A 16,119-nucleotide genomic window follows, 5' to 3' on the forward strand; every position below is an offset into this window, starting at 1 on the left:
CAGAAAGCACACCAAACCCTGCTGCCCACCCCAGATGTTTGGACAGCATCCCCACCAGCCTCCCCCCACCACCTGAGTTCAACAACCACCTGCACACAGTGTGACACTCACACAGCTTCCCCAGCCCATACCCACCTAGTCTGCTCAACTCCATCTACACTTTTAGGGCAGATTCCTTCTTTCACAGGGAGATGCACAATCAGCATCGTGGTGTGGCAAAGGGCAAACCCCTTGACAGCCTCTGCCTTTGTTTTCAGCCTGTAGTGGGTTGTTTACAGCACTCTCCAATTGCTGTGAAGTAATACTTAAAATTTCAGGAGCATGCAGGAGCCCATGGACGGCAGGTACCACTTGAGTCACCCTGCTTCTGTCACAGCATCTGTCACAAACCAACCAGACACATGGATGCTGGCTGTCATACTCTCCCAGGGCAGCCATTCCCCCTTCTGCAGCCTCCTCAGCTTCTGGCACAGGGCCAGGCCCCAGCAAAGAAATGAAAATACCACAAATGCCATGGTAACGCAGTGAGGTGACAAACATTTCTTTGTTCCTAGGTTATACCACAGTCAGTGTCACTGTGGTCACTCAGCTCACTTGCCTGCCCTCACTGCAGCTGGTATTAATCCAGGGATATTTTCTTAGGCTTTTAAGGGGTGTTTATAATTCATGATCTCCCAGCAGTAGTGGAGAGACAGCTGCTGGCTCACCGAGCTCATGAGGACTGGAGAGCTGTATTCCAGATGTCATACAGCTATGCCTCAAAAGTTGTGACCAGTCACCAAGGCATGACCAGAGCTCAGCCCCTGTGTGTCCAGCTCCTGGGGAGGTGCTGTGATTTTTAAAAGCAAAAATAAAATTCATTGTAGGGAGAGCACCAAGCCCTTATAGCACCTCCCGCTTCATGCATTCTGAGCTCAGAAGAGAGGCAAAGGAAAGAGGAGGCTGCAATATTTTATTAAAAACCACTGCCAGCACAGAACAGACTGCTGACCTTCAACAGGGCCTGCAGAGTAGCTGTTCTGGTCTAAGCTAATTGGTACCTGGAACAAAAGGCAGTGCAAAATCAGTGCCAGAAGATAAACGCGGTACTAGTCCATGCTCTCAGCACAAGGTGCGCAGTGCCTGACACTGTGCCAGCACAGCACCCCAGGTGGAAAGCTGAACCCCCCCAGCTGCCTCAGCTGCAGCCCCTCATGATGGACATTCAAGGACAAGCAGCTCCAGCTCCAGCTCCAGCCCTCTGGTTCTTCTGACAGCTCCTGCATGGCCACTCCAGCACAGCGGTTTGTGCCACGCAGACTTCTGCCAGCCACCGTGGGCACTTCTGTACATCACACACACATTGCACAGACACGCTGAGCAGTGCCACTCCTGATATTCCACCTGAGAATAAAAACACTTCTTCAGAGTCAAGGTGCTGCGAGCTGCAGTCCTGCTGAAGGCAGCTGGACACTGAAGCACAGGGGGACAGTGTGTGTGGTGACAAAGGGCTGATCCCAGGACATCAGTCACCACCAAGTGACTCCTGCCAGCTTAAGTGCACAGCAGGATAATAAATCCTGGCATCCAGCACTGAGCTAGCCCTAAGAAGCCCCAGCAGGACAGGAGCTAGACCTGCACTTGAATCTGAGGGCCCTCACCACGCTCAAGAATATTTGCCTGCTCTTCTCTGCCAAATATCCCAGGAGAAGAGAAGACCTTTTGAGGGCAACATTTTAAACCTAAATGTGATGCAGTATGAAAATTTCCTTGTAGAAAAGCTAAAGAAGGCTATAAAATGCTCAAAGAGAGAGAGACTGGTACTGCCACTCTTGTTAGTTCTGGGATATACTGCTTTGCTCCCATTCATGAATAATTTTCTGTGAAACCTGTGTCTGAATGAGTCCTCTCATGCATTGAATGTCAGCAGACCTGGAGCCAGTACCTACCCAAAGTTGTACCAACCTGAAACAGGTACCCTGCACCTACAGAGATGGTTTAGAAAGTAGAGTGGTGTAGATTAGCTTTTGAAAGCCATGAAGATTCTTCCAGGAGCATCAGCCTGGGGCCACCGGCCCCAGACAGGGATCTTGTCAGTCCCACAGGGCTTTTCTTCCTCCCGGACTGCGTGTCACTCCCAGTGCCAGCTGCCAGTAGGAACACTGGTTGTGGCTGACAGCCTTGCACAACACATACAAACACCCTGCTCCCAGGGGCTACTTCCCTAGACAAGAGAAATCCCACTGCTCACAGCAACTCACAAATGAAAAGCAGACTGGCTTATTTAAATATTATTTATTCCTCATAGTGTACAACTAGAACGTAAAAATATTCCTTGGTGAAAGCAAACCAGAAAAGGGTAGGAAATTAAGGCCAAAGGCAAAGCACTTTATTGTTCCAAGGGAAGAAGCCTTCAGAGACAGAGCTTGGAGACTCCTCGGACTTGGAAGTTAAGGCTGCATTTCTGTCTCACAGAAACTTCCTACAGCAGATCCGTAAGTTATCCATCTCATTGTGACTCATAACCTGGTGGAATGGGTTTCTAGTTTGTTCTCTTTGAGAACCCAATTACTCCAAGTGCATCACACCAGTAAATGAAATCAGTGCAGTGCTTTATTTAGTATTGGGCATTTGTTTTTCTTTATTGTGACTACATTATAGCTGCCACAAATACTGCAAGCAGCCGAATTAAAACAACACACTTTCTTGAACATTTCCAATCTCTCTAAGCCTAGGTATTTTTCATGTTCTCCAATACTTGGATTTTTCTGACTAATGAACTCTTCCAATTGCTGGAAAATATTGAATGCAATTAGTACTTCAATGCACAGCCTGAACGTACGCTGTGCCTCACAGCTGAGCACTGTAAAAGAGCTCAGTGCTTGGCAGAAGAACTAGAAATCCAGAAGATAAAAGGGAGATTTATGCACACTCTCACCAAGGCCTAATGCAGAGTTTAATTGGCAAGGTTAGCAATAAAGGGGCTGCAGAGAGAGCACTGAGGTTGTGGCCCCAGTACAACTCACAAAGCAGTAACGAGTTATGGTTCCCAGGCTAAAGAATTAGAAATCACATTTGGTTCCTCAGCTTGCACAACGTGACCAAGCTACTCCATTGCTTTGCTTCTTCCCAGCCCAGGTCTCTCTATTCAATGGGAGATACAAATCACTGCCTCCAAGCATTCTGCTTGGTTTCTCTCTTCAAGGGGAGATGAAAATCACTCCCTCCCAGCCTTCTGCAATTCCATGCAGCCGGAGCCGGCACTGCTCCCGCAGCTGCTGCAGCTCTCTCTGCAGGCTGGCCTCCCTCACCTGCAGCTGCCTGATCACCTCTGCAGCACTCACAGCTGACACAGCCTCCTTGGACACACACCCAGCAATGTCCCTTTGGCTGGCAGGGTGTTCGTTCCTCAGCACCAGCCTGCACGAACCGTGCATTTTGCTTTTCTTTGGAGCACGAAGGCATGGGAGACCTCTCAGCTTTAGTTCAACGCTTTCCTGAATCTTCCTAGCAGTGGCAGAGAACCTCTCCTTCTGTAGTTCTTCTCCTGCTGCCACCTGGAGAGGGAACAAAAAGAACAGAAAGGGAAGAGTACATTTCTGTGAAAGAAATCCTCCCCCCAACAATACAATACATCATGTTTGGACTAGGACATCCCAAAAAGAAGAGCCAGCTGTGAGTGTAAACTAAAGAGTGTGGCAGTGCCAACTGAATGAAGCCAAGATGTGCTTTCAGCCAGGCAGCACCTCAGTCCCCAGAGAGCTGCCTGGAGTCACTTGTTTGCAGATTCCCAGTCCAGCATTCCCTCCAGGATGATTTACAGACAAAGCCCGTGCACACTTCCCTCGCACTGGGGAGGGCGTGGGTTGGCTTCAGAGCAAAACACACGCAGCAAAAAGGGAGACACAGCAGAGTGACCTTCTCTTTAAGCCACCAGGGTGTCACAGCAGATTAATTGTCTTGTGAATAAGAGCATTATTTTGGTTTGCAAACGCTTTCTGCACTTGGCAGTGCTGAAACGTAGGGGTGACAACTGCAAGTGAGCGATTCCTTCATTCTCAGTTCTCATTATGGAGTAACAATTAGGAAAAGGAAAATAATGGAGCGGAGTCAAGCAGAGGCCAAGACCAAAATGAGTACCAGGCATCACACTTTCACTGAAGACAGGCCCCAATAAAATAAAAGCTTTTCTTCTGACAGCATCAGTCTGGATTACAAAAGCAATTGTATATACTGAGATCTTTCCAAAGCGTTTGATTTAATGTTCTCTAACAATTTGATTTGAAGAACTTGCAAGATGGTAACTGCCTTGCCAATTTTACTAGTGGATTAAATATGAATCCAAATGAATAAATCATCTCAAAATGCACTTGTCAGTTGGGAAACATCTGTAAAAGAGGCACCCTGCTAAGGCCTTCAGGGAAATGGTTCTTGGCCCAATGGGATTTTCTGTCTCTGCTACAGCAAAAAGCTCCAAATCCACTCAGTCAAAAAGCAGCAAAGTTTCCCAAAAGCGATGGGAGACTTACGCGAGTTCAAAAAATCCACAGGGAAACAGAGAGTAGGATTCACAGGCAGGTCATCCAGTGACCCACAGCCCAAAACAAACCTTAAGAGTACGGAACTCAGAAAGTGCAAAATATTCCATTCATGGAAACAGACACACAGTTTGTTTGACTTCCTAAAAGGAAGTGGGGGACAAAAACGGTGGTAAAGATCAGACTTTGCTGACAAAGCCATAAGAAGATCAAATAGATGAAAATTTGAGTAAAGATATTCAGCTATAGAGTAAGACATTGTTTCCTGCTGTGAAGATAATGAACTATGAAATGCTTCACTGCAGCTCCAGGGATGAATCCTTTGGCCAAAGCTCAGCTCAGGTCAAGCTCAGGGCTAATGATACCCCTTCCAGCAACCCCTCCCTTTCCTGCCCCTGGGTGAAGCTCAACAACTCCTCCTGGTTTCAAATCTGCAGATCTGCATTAAGATATCAGTACCTCACACATCAGGGCTTTGACAAGTTCCCTGTAAAGTCAGGGATATTCTGGCAGCTCTCTGAAGCACCAGACATCAGGCAGAGCTCAAAGCAGCCCCAGCTGCAAGGACAAGAGTCCTGAGGTAGCAAAGCACCTGCAGCATTTCCCACTGCCAAGCTACAGCTGCTCAGGGTCAGACCAGCTGCTGTCTGGGAGAAAAAAGGGGTTTTTATCCCCAGATCGGGGGGAAGGTTGTATTACTGCAACAAGTTCAGCAGGGTATGACAGTGAAGCACTGCAGGTGTGATGGCTGCAGTCACAGTTAAATTCCTCCACTGACACCAACTTCACCAGGACTTCACTCACTCATCCCACATCTTCCTCCAGAATATCTTCCTGAGTCTTGCAGCCAAGTAATTAATCCTCTCCATAGTGTTCTGATGAGTTGTTCTCACCCCTCAGCCTCTGCTTAAAGGAGATTAAGAAAATCAATCAAATCAGAAAAGGAGTAAATTTCTCTGAATTTTTGCTAACACATTAAAGGCTTTATCGATACAGAACCATCTGTTAATGGAGACCTCTGCTGACTGAAGCATTTGAAGAGAGCATTAAAGCTGAGAGAAGTCTATCTTTGTCCTTGTCCAAGAACCAGGGGTCCCTCTTTATCATAATCCCCAAGGAATCCCAGGGACATCGCCTGCTGTTGGCTGTAAGAATAACAGAGGTGCGATTCTCTAACACCACTTCAGAAGGAACAAAACTGAAAAAATAAATCCAGTGTTATCTGGTCTCCCCACAGCCAATGAATAAATGGACAATTATGTTTGCACAAGTGGATTTAACACTGGAATCAGGGACGGGAAAAATTTCCCATCAGTTACAAACAACAACATCACTCAGCAAACAGAGCCCACAAGATGTTATTTATTTTTCACATTAAACTCCAGCAGAAGCACAGTAAGGCTGTATAAAAGCATTCTTAATGAAACATAGGTTTTCATACCCTCCACTAGTCAAAACTGGAGGATTTTATTATCCATTAAGCAAGGCACACGATGGAGGAGCAGCATGCTCCTCTCAGCACTGAGTGCATTAAGTTCTAACCCACAGCAACAGCAGGCATAGGATCTGGGAAGCAGGAGCAGCTGTAAGGACAAGGACAACAGCCCCACAGCCAGGAAAACAGAAGTGGGACAGAACTTGGAACCCCAAGTATCAGAAGGATGCTGCACATGCTATCCTCTATAAAGAGGACCAGTATTTCCTGGGATAACAGTAGATAAACTTATGAAGGGAAATTAAAAAAATTATCAATATTAAATAAGATAAGTTCAGCAAAGCACTGTTTATTTCCTATCAGCACAATCTGGAATTGAAAAGCTAACTCCAGTTCTGTTCTTCTTGCAAGAAGAACATATGCTCTGCAAACATATGTACGGCCACAAATACTCCCATTGCAGTTTATAGATTTCAACTGCTAAAAATCTCCGAGGGTTACCTTCAAAGCAATATCCTTTACTCCCCACATCCTGAATGCTTGTGAAAATACTCAATAATCTCCTCCTGTATGGCTAATTGATGCTCTTTAACAGCTTGCTGTCTCCCATTAGTCAGCACACAACGATTATTCTACTCTGCAAAACAATCTCAATAGACCACTTTGTATTAAACAAACATATTGTAAAAGATTAGGAGCCTCAGCATTTTGTGCCTGCCCGTTTCTATCCCACAGCTCAGCCTTTCAGCCTCAATCTACCAGCTGGAATTTGAATTCCCAATTAGGTGCGTAGTGCTGTCTGAAAGCTGCTGCACATCCTCTCCAAAGAAATACAACGACAGGATAATCATCTTCACTTGCACAGAACCATCCTCATCCCAAAGGGACCCGGAGCACTTTGAGAAATTCCACTCCAAGCACAGAGGGGATCAATATCTTCAGACTGACACACATCCTACTCTGCAGTGGGTCGGTTTCTCCCTTCCCAGCTCTTCATTTCACACCTGCTCTTTGGGACAGGACAGTGGCCAAACTGCCCTGAGTGAACCCAGATGTTCTCCTTTAGGTAACTTCAGTCGTCAGAAGGCACAGGAGCTAAGAGCTAAGGGGAAAATTGTAACGACTCCCATGCTCTAAGATGAAACCAGTGGAGTTGCAGGGAGCAGTTTTGCATCTGGGATCAGAAAAGGGACCAAAGGGACTAAAGCCAGCCTGGGCTGTCCCCCCAGAGCTGGCACGGTTAAAAGGGCTGCAGTGGGCACAGGCACAGATCCTGCTGGCATATCCATGGGCAGGGATGCACAAAGGAATAATCACTAGAATAACACAGATCCCTTCAGCATTGGCTGGAGGGTGGGCAGACACGGGTGGAACCAAGCCAGGCAGGACTCCTGTCAGGTATGGAAAGGATTTACCACCTCTCCGGGATGCTGCCTTTACAAAACCATTCAGGCTGGCATCTGATTGAGGAAAATGGCCAAGCCAAAGCAGAAAAAGATGGACCCAGTACAGAGCTGGGAAGGGGAACATCCGAACACCAGGCTGAGCACGCAGCTTGGTTAATCCTGCGTGATGGATTAACTCCTGCACCAATGCACAGGAGAGGCTTTGAGCCTGAAAACATGATTAACTCCCCCAGCACCTCCTCAGCCCAACCTTCTCTGAAGTGTCTTCCAAACAAAGGTAGCTGTCTGAATGACAAGAATAGCCAGTACTAGCTCACCTATTTTCAGTCCTGGGAATCCTCTGGCTTTGAATAAATCTGGTAAAACTGACTTCAGTGGTCAAATCATGGCAAAGGTAACATTGCATATTTTGAGGAAGCTGCCTTCCAGTTTATCTGCATGTTCCACAGCTCTGAGGCCAGAACAGCATTACCAACATTCACCTCCCTGACTGTGTGACAATTTGCCCCAGTCTTTCTGCTGCCCATCTAGTGAAGCTCTGCTTCCATCTATGCTTAGATGCCCACACACTCAGCTCATCTGATCCCTCCTCAAAAGGAGACTTTCCTCAGCTCCCTCACCTGCTGCCTGCACCTTTCTGGCAATGAGCTTCCCAGAGCCCTGTGTTTCATTCCATAGGGATCATGCCAGAGAGGCTGAGCTCTCTCCCATTTTTCAAGAAGTGCAGTAAAAGTGACACTCAAACTAGTTCTTTTTCTGCTGAAAAGCAAGATGAATGTGGATTTATTCAGAGAGAACATAACCAACATGCAAGAAATCCCAAAGAGACGCTAAGAGATCTAGATAACCCCATCATGTTACTTAAATCATTCCCAGTAATGGCCTAGCTGAACTGACAATCTCCCAAATGCTGGAAGTCAACATTTCAGCTTGTTAAAACTTCACATGGCAGCCTGAAAGCCTCGCAGTTGCATCCTTGAAAGAAGACACTAGCTAAAGATGGGGGTTTAAAAAGCAGCAGCGAGGAAAGGTCCAAACATCCACTTCCAGGAAGAGGAGGGGGAATCATAGGACCTTTGCCATTTTATGATTGTATTGCTGCCAGCTTCAAAGAGGGAATAGCAAACAAATGGTTGGAATTCCTTTTGAAGTGGATGATAAAGACCAGAATCGTGTCATTATTTTTAAATCACAATCTCTTCATATTATTCCAGGAGTTTAGCAGAAACCGCTAGAACAGCACTGCTCAGAAAAACACACTGCACATTCCCTAGAAATGGCACATTTTCTGTCTCCAGTCCTATCTGTCCAAACCTCCTCTCACATTTCCCTTAGGAATAGGGAGAAGATCCCATAAGCATAGAGGATGAAATACAAATTACCCTTGCCAAGCTGCACAGATACTACAAACTGTGATGACTGTCTCTGCCAGAAAACACAATGAGCCTGGAAGTTTCCTTTGTGCTGCTCCCAGACACAAGGAACAAACAGAAAAATCTCAGATCTTGTCTTTTGGGATTGGGGAGTGAAAGGAAATTAGGAAATATAAACAGACACAATATCCAAGCCACCAAGCCATGATCCTTTGCCATGAGGGCATAATAACCCAACACATTTCATAAACTCTGAAAACACCAAACAGCATCTGACTCACAGAATTTTGTACTCCTAAAGGATGCTCATTTCCGAGTTTTATTTTAAACCAATCGTGTCTGAGAAGGCCTGGGGAGTGGAAAAGGATGAAGTGGCATATTACATGCTTGGCAATAGAAGGTTAATGAAGGGTCAGACTGCAGGAACAGAGCAGACCTGTCAGGCCACTCAGTGCACTCAGCACCCTGGCTCCCAACAGCTCCCCAGCACATCACAACATCTCCAGCCTGGGGGAGCTGCCCAGAGCTCTCAGCCTCCATGTAAGCTGAGCAGACTCCAATGCAACAGACAAGCATCAATTCTGGAAAGACATCTGCAAGTGAACAATGAAAGGGGGATAAGCACAGCGATATTGCTGGGATGGATGCTGTGCAGAAATCCTGACAGCTGGGCACTGGAAACCAGGAAATTAATGGCAAATTAACACTGCTTTAGGAGCTCTCTGTTCCCAAATCAGTCTTACAAGCACTTGTCTTTGATCAGTACAAACACTCTATAAAGGATCATTATTTATACCTTGTGCTGCCTCACAGTTTAGTGGTTTTTCCACTACCACCCCCCAAGAAATGACTTGCAGAACTGCAATCCCAGCTGACAGTCTATCTGGGATATAGAAAAAGGGATAAACAAGGATTTGCAGAGCACTTTTCAGAAAGTCCTCCTTGTCAGCACTGATAAAACAGCACCAAGTACAAAAGACATGAGAAAAAGGAAGTAATAAGCAGAAGTATCAATAACATAGCAGGGGGAAGAGCAGAGTCCACTCTAAGTACAGGAGAAATACCTGTAAATATGATAAGAAAGTAGGATATAACCAAAAGAGCCACAGGGATCCCAGGATTCCCACCCAGAAACCCTTTGTGCTCCTGTACAAGGATTTCCCCACTCATTCTGTACCTTGCTCCACACAGCAGCCACAAAAAGCAGCACCCAAAGAGGTGCAAACCAAGCACAGTTTGTCTCAAATACCATCAGAGGTAGCAGGAACTGAACGTGCCAGCACTGCTTCTCCTGGTACAGAACAAAAATCAGTAACCCAAGAGTAACCTATGTCTTTGTGTGACCTCAAAGACATAAAACCAAAGATTTTTTCACATATAAATAGAGTGAGGGCCTTGGCCTTCTTTAACAATAAACAATAATTTGGCTGGGGCACCAATTTCTTTTAACAAAAATGTTTTGGTATATTTTTTTTGGTGGTTTTTTTTTTTTTGTTTGCTTGTTTTTTGGGGGTTTTTTTTGTTTTCTTTTTTGTTTTGTTTTGCTGATTGTTTTTTTTTTTGAACAATGATGGTTGAGGGTATGGCAAATGCTTTCCTTCCTTAGTTGTAGACAGTGACCCATTCAGCCTCTGAGGAGAAGAGAAAGGCACTATTTCAAGGGATGCTGTGAATGCATAATCGACAGAAAATCAAATCCTGCAGCTCCTACTGCTGGGAAAAATTACAGAGCAGGGGGGACAGGACCCTGCAGAGCCCACGAAGTTCAAACATTTGCTGAGAAGGAAAATCAGGCCCCCAACCTTCAGAAAATAATATAAAGGCATTTGCTGCTTGTATACAAAAGCCCACAAGTTAAAGAAAAAGCAATATCTGAAATCAGCTGTTCAGGGAACACTACAGCACTGAGTAAGCAGGTGTTTTACTATAAAAAACACCTTACCCTCATTTCAAATTCATGTCTTATAGTAACTTGCCCAAATGTAATTTCAAGCCTGTAAGAAAGTTACAGAGTTAGTACTGCAGCTCTGTAAGCCTTGTCTCATTGAATCAGGCTTCTCTGCTGTCAGCTTTCAAGGGTTTTAATTTTCTGCTGCAATTTCTACACACTCAAGACTAACCAGTTTAAAAAGCTAGAAGCCATCACTTTCTATTTTAATAGCTGAAGACTTCCCACACTGTCCTGCCTAAATAAGGTTTCTTTCTTCTTATGAGAGCATTGATTGTACACAAAGAAACTTGAAATAGCCCATTTAATGCCAGTTTTCATACATCTGAGGATTAAAGTCATAATAAACTGTTGGAATAGCCTAACCAATCACAAAGCACAGGCTACAGTCTCTCACCTGGTAATTTCTGCAATGTTCTGCTACATTTTGGCAAACTAGAAACATATAGTTTTGGGTTTCTAAACACAAGACTCCAGCAGATCAAAATACTAGCCTATCACTGCACTACCCCAGCACTGAAATGCAATTCTGGTTCAAAACACGCCCCTTTTCAGCAAGTTCCACCTCAGCCCCTGGGTCTGCTCATACCATCCTTCATGTAAAGTCTAGTACCCTCAAAATTCCACCTCTGCCTAGGAATTTGCAGAACGTGGTCCAGCTATGAACTTTGCCTTGGTTAAATCACTTTTCTAACTTCCCAAAAAGCCAGACCCAATTAATTCCTTTACTACCCTTCCCTTAATCCTTTCCAACCTTTCAAGCATTTCCCACCTGTGATAGAGGTGTAAGTGGTGCCAACACATTTCATTAAACTCTGAATTGTGATCTGTCCCACCTGTCCTCCAATGACAGTGGCAGACAGCAACACTTAGTTTGAAATAACCTAACAACTCTTCCATGACCCATTACCCTCTATTTCCAAAGACCATAAAATGGAAAGGTTTTTATCAAAACCTTCATCAAAATCAAGCTGACCTGAGGCACAGGAGTTGGTACTTCTTACTAAACCCAACCCCAGCAACAGGAAGAAACTTAAATTATGTCTTTTGGCTTAACAATAATTACAGCAGCTAAAGCAAAATGTCACCTTAATATAATGACTAATTTGTAACACTTGTTATTAGCTCAGCAGGAGGAAAAATCTCAGTCCTCTGGAACTGGTGGTGAATAAATGAAAGGGGTGATACCAAAGTAACATTCACAGGGGCATTATTTGTCCCATAAACTATGCAGATATTTTGGAAGGGCTGTAAAGCTGAGCTATAGCAACTGACAGAAGATGTAATTATACAAGCAGCTGCATTCCAAATTTTGCCGGGATCTGCAATTTCCTGCAATTAGGGAGGAATGTATGCATCTCCAATCTTACGCATTTTAAAGCAAGACATTCACCATCAGAATTCTGGCTCCTGGTGCACCTACTGTCATTCCAAAACAATCTGGCAGGGAAGCCAGGGAGAAGCTGCTTACCTATCTTATCTAGGAATAGATCTGATAACTAAAAATACAGTTTTAATACCCAGAACACCCTGAGCTGCATCTGAGGAGAAGAGCTGGCACTGCTGCTCCCTGATTCAATTAAACATCAGATACTGCAGAGCACTTCCTAAGCCTCCAGATCAGCATCCACAATGTTCTAACAGAGAGATGGTGAGGAAGCACAGCAATGGAAAGCTAGATGCTAATTAAAGCATTTGACTCTGATAATTTCATAATGAGGAGTGACCTGATCTTGTCAGGATGGAGAACATATTTTCTTGGGGTTTGCTTGGTTTGTTTTGGGAGCTTTTCACTTTGGCTTTTCTTTGAGATAGTCCAATGGCTCTGTACTTAAGACTCGTGTCTCTAAATTTATTGATAGGAGTCAATGAAAGAATTGAAGAAAAGTCAATTTAGCTTAAGACAAAGGAAAAAGATACAGGACTAAGAAAAGAGAATAACATGAGTATTTTTCAGGGCCTCCACCAGAAGACTACAAACACCCCTCCAAACAGCAATACCAAAAAACTGATACAAGCAGTGCCCGTGGCTGAGCCACCATTCCCAAGAGATTTAAAAGACATGCAGATGTGGCACTAAGTGACATAGTTTAGTTCTGGAATTGTCAGTGCTGGCTTTGACTCCATGATCTTGGCAGGTTCCCCCCAGTCGAAATGATTTCATGATTCCACGATTCAGTTCCATAATATTTTCTGTGCTCTCTGTTTCTGATTTTTTGGCATATGTAATTCACTTCCCAGTGGTTAACTTCTGAGGAGAACATTTGAAACCAAAGAAAAAGCCAAATAGGAGTCCAAAATGTAATTGTACTACTGCAGCAACTCTGCAGATCCAGACAAAGACAGGTCTTAAAACAAGAAGTGGTCTTCGAAGAAATTTTTGCACCACCTCTGCTCACCTGAAGAGGATGCCAGCACAAGAAGAGCAGACATGTAACTCCAGCAAGAGCATCCCAGCTGAGCAGAATCCCTGTGCCCTGGAGTCAAGAGCTCATCTAAACCTCTTCAGCTCCCTGCCAAGATGTGCAAGCCTGCCACTCCCGACAGGCTCTGCCCTGAGGAATGCCACAGCTCCAAGCAGGACCAGCAAACTTGCAGACTCTACCAGCACTGCAAGGAGACACAGTCCAGATCAGGAAAGTCCCATCTGCCACACAATTCTGAATGCACACCACAGGAAATAAGAGAAAAAAGACCCCTATTTTCTTCTCCCAATTAGACATCTTGAGCATTTTACAGTAATTTTAAAAGGTCCATTTTACTGTTCCAGCCTTTCATAATGCATTTCTTTTTAACTACAGCTTTATCTCTAGACTTTCCCAAATCCTTGAATTCAATTAGAAGAGCACAGAAATTAAAGTAGGAATAGGCACATACTGAAAATATATATATGAAAACCAGAATATGTCAGCGTAAGTAATTTAGACACTTGCAAAAAGGCAGCAGAGCTACTCTGAAAAAGACCCTGACAACTACAAATTACAAAGGAAGGCAACAGACAAGTATTGCTTTGGATAATAAATTGCTCACTTACTTTTCAATTTGTTCTACCAAACTTTTATCTTGGGCAGCAGAGACAAACACTGATGATAGATCATCTCAGATCTAAGTGGCCTGCAGAGGCTTGGAGGGTCCCACTTTGCTTTTAGAACACTTTCATCACTGCACAACATGAAAGTAGGCACTTTAGAAAGAGTGCTGCTTGTGCCTTGCACTCATATCATCCTGCTTTGAGAGAACAGATGTGAAACTTGAAATTCGAGCAATGGGGTCCTTGCATGGACAGCCAACAAAAGCAGTCTTGGTACAAACCACTCCTAAAACACAGAGATGAGAGGAAGGTATTGCAACCTAGTCATACAAATTTTCAGAAAAGGGTTTTTCTTTCCCCAAGAATTATAAATAAAAAGAAAGCCCAGGGAGTCTCTTCACCCCCAAACTGGTTTTGTTTCCAGTTGGAAAATGCTCCCTTATCCCTTCCAGAAGCTTTGCATGACCACTGCAGACGCTCCCCCAGCAGCCAGCCCTGCAGCTCCCATCCTATCCCAGCTTTTGGAGAAGGCAGGACCCTGCATCCAGAGCAGCAAAGGTCATTCCAGCAACACAGCTCTGGCACCAGGAAAAGGAACTCGAACTCCCAGGTGGAGATTTTCTACAGAAAACACCTTCAGGGGGTCAGTGCAGGTATTTTCTAAAGGCAGTATTCTCACAGGGTGTTCAGCAGGGTCTATTATCTCCCAGTCTGAGGATGAGGATGAGGAGCAGCTGCAGGTGGATGTGAGGCTGCCTGCATGACCCCTGTGACTCTGACAGCAGCTAAAGGCCAGAGCTACAGGCAGCCTGCAAGGGGAGATAATCAAACAGCTCTCGGGGCTCAGAGAGAGCCAGAAAAGATGAAGAAAAATGGTCAGTTTTGAATGGTGAGCTCCGAGGAGTACTAAGGCTTTATTTAGATGCATTTCTGGCTGGAGAGAAGACATGTGACAACACTAAATTACAGATGTACTTTTATGTCAGCTCTTCCACAAGCACGGGGGACAAAGACAGAAACAAGGTGGATACTTTCTTCTCTTATGATCAAGTACCCTTGATTTCAGGCAGGCAACTGAGAGAACAAGGCCAAGGCTTCAAGAAAAAAGGAAACAAAGCTAAGCTTTGAGCACCTGGATGCAAAGAATCCTTCTAAAAGCACCTCTGTCAACTCACCAAGAACAAAACCCAAAAAAAACCCAGAAACCCAGAGCAGTGCTGCAAAGCCCAGCAGCTCCTGCTGTCACAGGGGGAATCCATCCCCACAGTCTGCAAAGCCAGCCAGGCACCTCCTGTCCCCAAATCAACTCTGCAAGGTGCAGTACAACACATTAACAGTGCTTCATTCAGGTAGAGCTATCCCAAATACAGCCTCTGTCAGCCAGAACGAGCTGGGATCCCAAGGTGCTGCCCTCATGGAGGATGCAGTTAGGGTTAGGGCTGTACCTCACCACTTGCAAGACAAAATCCAGCAGCTCTGTGGCTCCTCAAATCCCATCCATCAGCCTCAAATCCACCCATCACCATTCCAAAAAATGGTGGTGCTGGGACCTGTGCTTCCACATCTCATGCATCTGAGCCCTGCAGACATTCCTAGTCTTCATCCCTGTTTTATTGTGTGCTTTAACTGTGAGAGCCTAAGTGCTACACTTATTTCTTAAAAATGCACTAAAACACTTACAGTGACTACAAAACACATTCTGTCCTTGCAACAGGGCTTTTTTACACTTTGTCGTTAAATAAAGCTCATCTGAAATTTATTGGAGTGTAATTCTCCAGCTGCACTTATTACCTGTTTCATTGCCTTGGTCAGTATCCAACATCTTCGTAAATAATGCAAGTAATATATTAACACTGTTTATTTATGGTACTTGAACTGATCCTGTCACCTGAGCAAACATCCTGCATTTTGGCAAAGGGAGGGAAAGCAGCATCTTCTGAGAAGCAAGAAAAACTTTCACCCACGCTTCCAAACCCCCGAGCTCTGCACACAAAGCAGGAGACAGCACTCAAGTTTTTAATGTTCTTCTCCTCCCTAAGGAGCTGCAGTCTTTTAGCCTACATAAGCCCCATGAAAAATGTCAGGCTGGGTGATTTATTTCCAGTTATGGTTTTTGTGTGTGTTTGAAATCAGTTTGCTTATTTAGCCACTGGTACACAGAGAGCCTCTGTCTCACAGCTCTTTCAGTAATCTGCACAAAAAGTTGCATCTTCAAATGGAGAATAAAGAAGAATAAACACTTATTTTTCCAACCCTTTGGATGCTGCAAGCTTCATGTTGACTGTTCAAGCCTGGCCAGCCTACACAGAGTTCTCAGAAGAGAAGCAAGAGTCTTTCAGACAATCTTCCAGAATGCACAGGAACTTTCACATGCACACCAGCCTTAAGCAGGCTACCTTGGGACTTCAG

General features: G+C 44.7%; 1 protein-coding gene across 1 annotated transcript in view; it reads right to left on the reverse strand.

The window, feature by feature from the left end:
* Positions 1-2,294: 2,294 nt before the first annotated feature.
* Positions 2,295-16,119, reverse strand: part of TEDC1 (tubulin epsilon and delta complex 1) — a 69,926-nt gene continuing 56,101 nt past the window's right edge. The window contains exon 8 of the mRNA XM_062497700.1: positions 2,295-3,536. Within this exon, the coding sequence (XP_062353684.1) occupies positions 3,180-3,536 (357 nt within the window). The 3' untranslated portion in view covers positions 2,295-3,179. The remainder of the gene's footprint in view (positions 3,537-16,119) is intronic.

This window comes from Cinclus cinclus, chromosome 8 (assembly GCF_963662255.1).
Source record: "Cinclus cinclus chromosome 8, bCinCin1.1, whole genome shotgun sequence".
Taxonomy (NCBI): domain Eukaryota; kingdom Metazoa; phylum Chordata; class Aves; order Passeriformes; family Cinclidae; genus Cinclus; species Cinclus cinclus.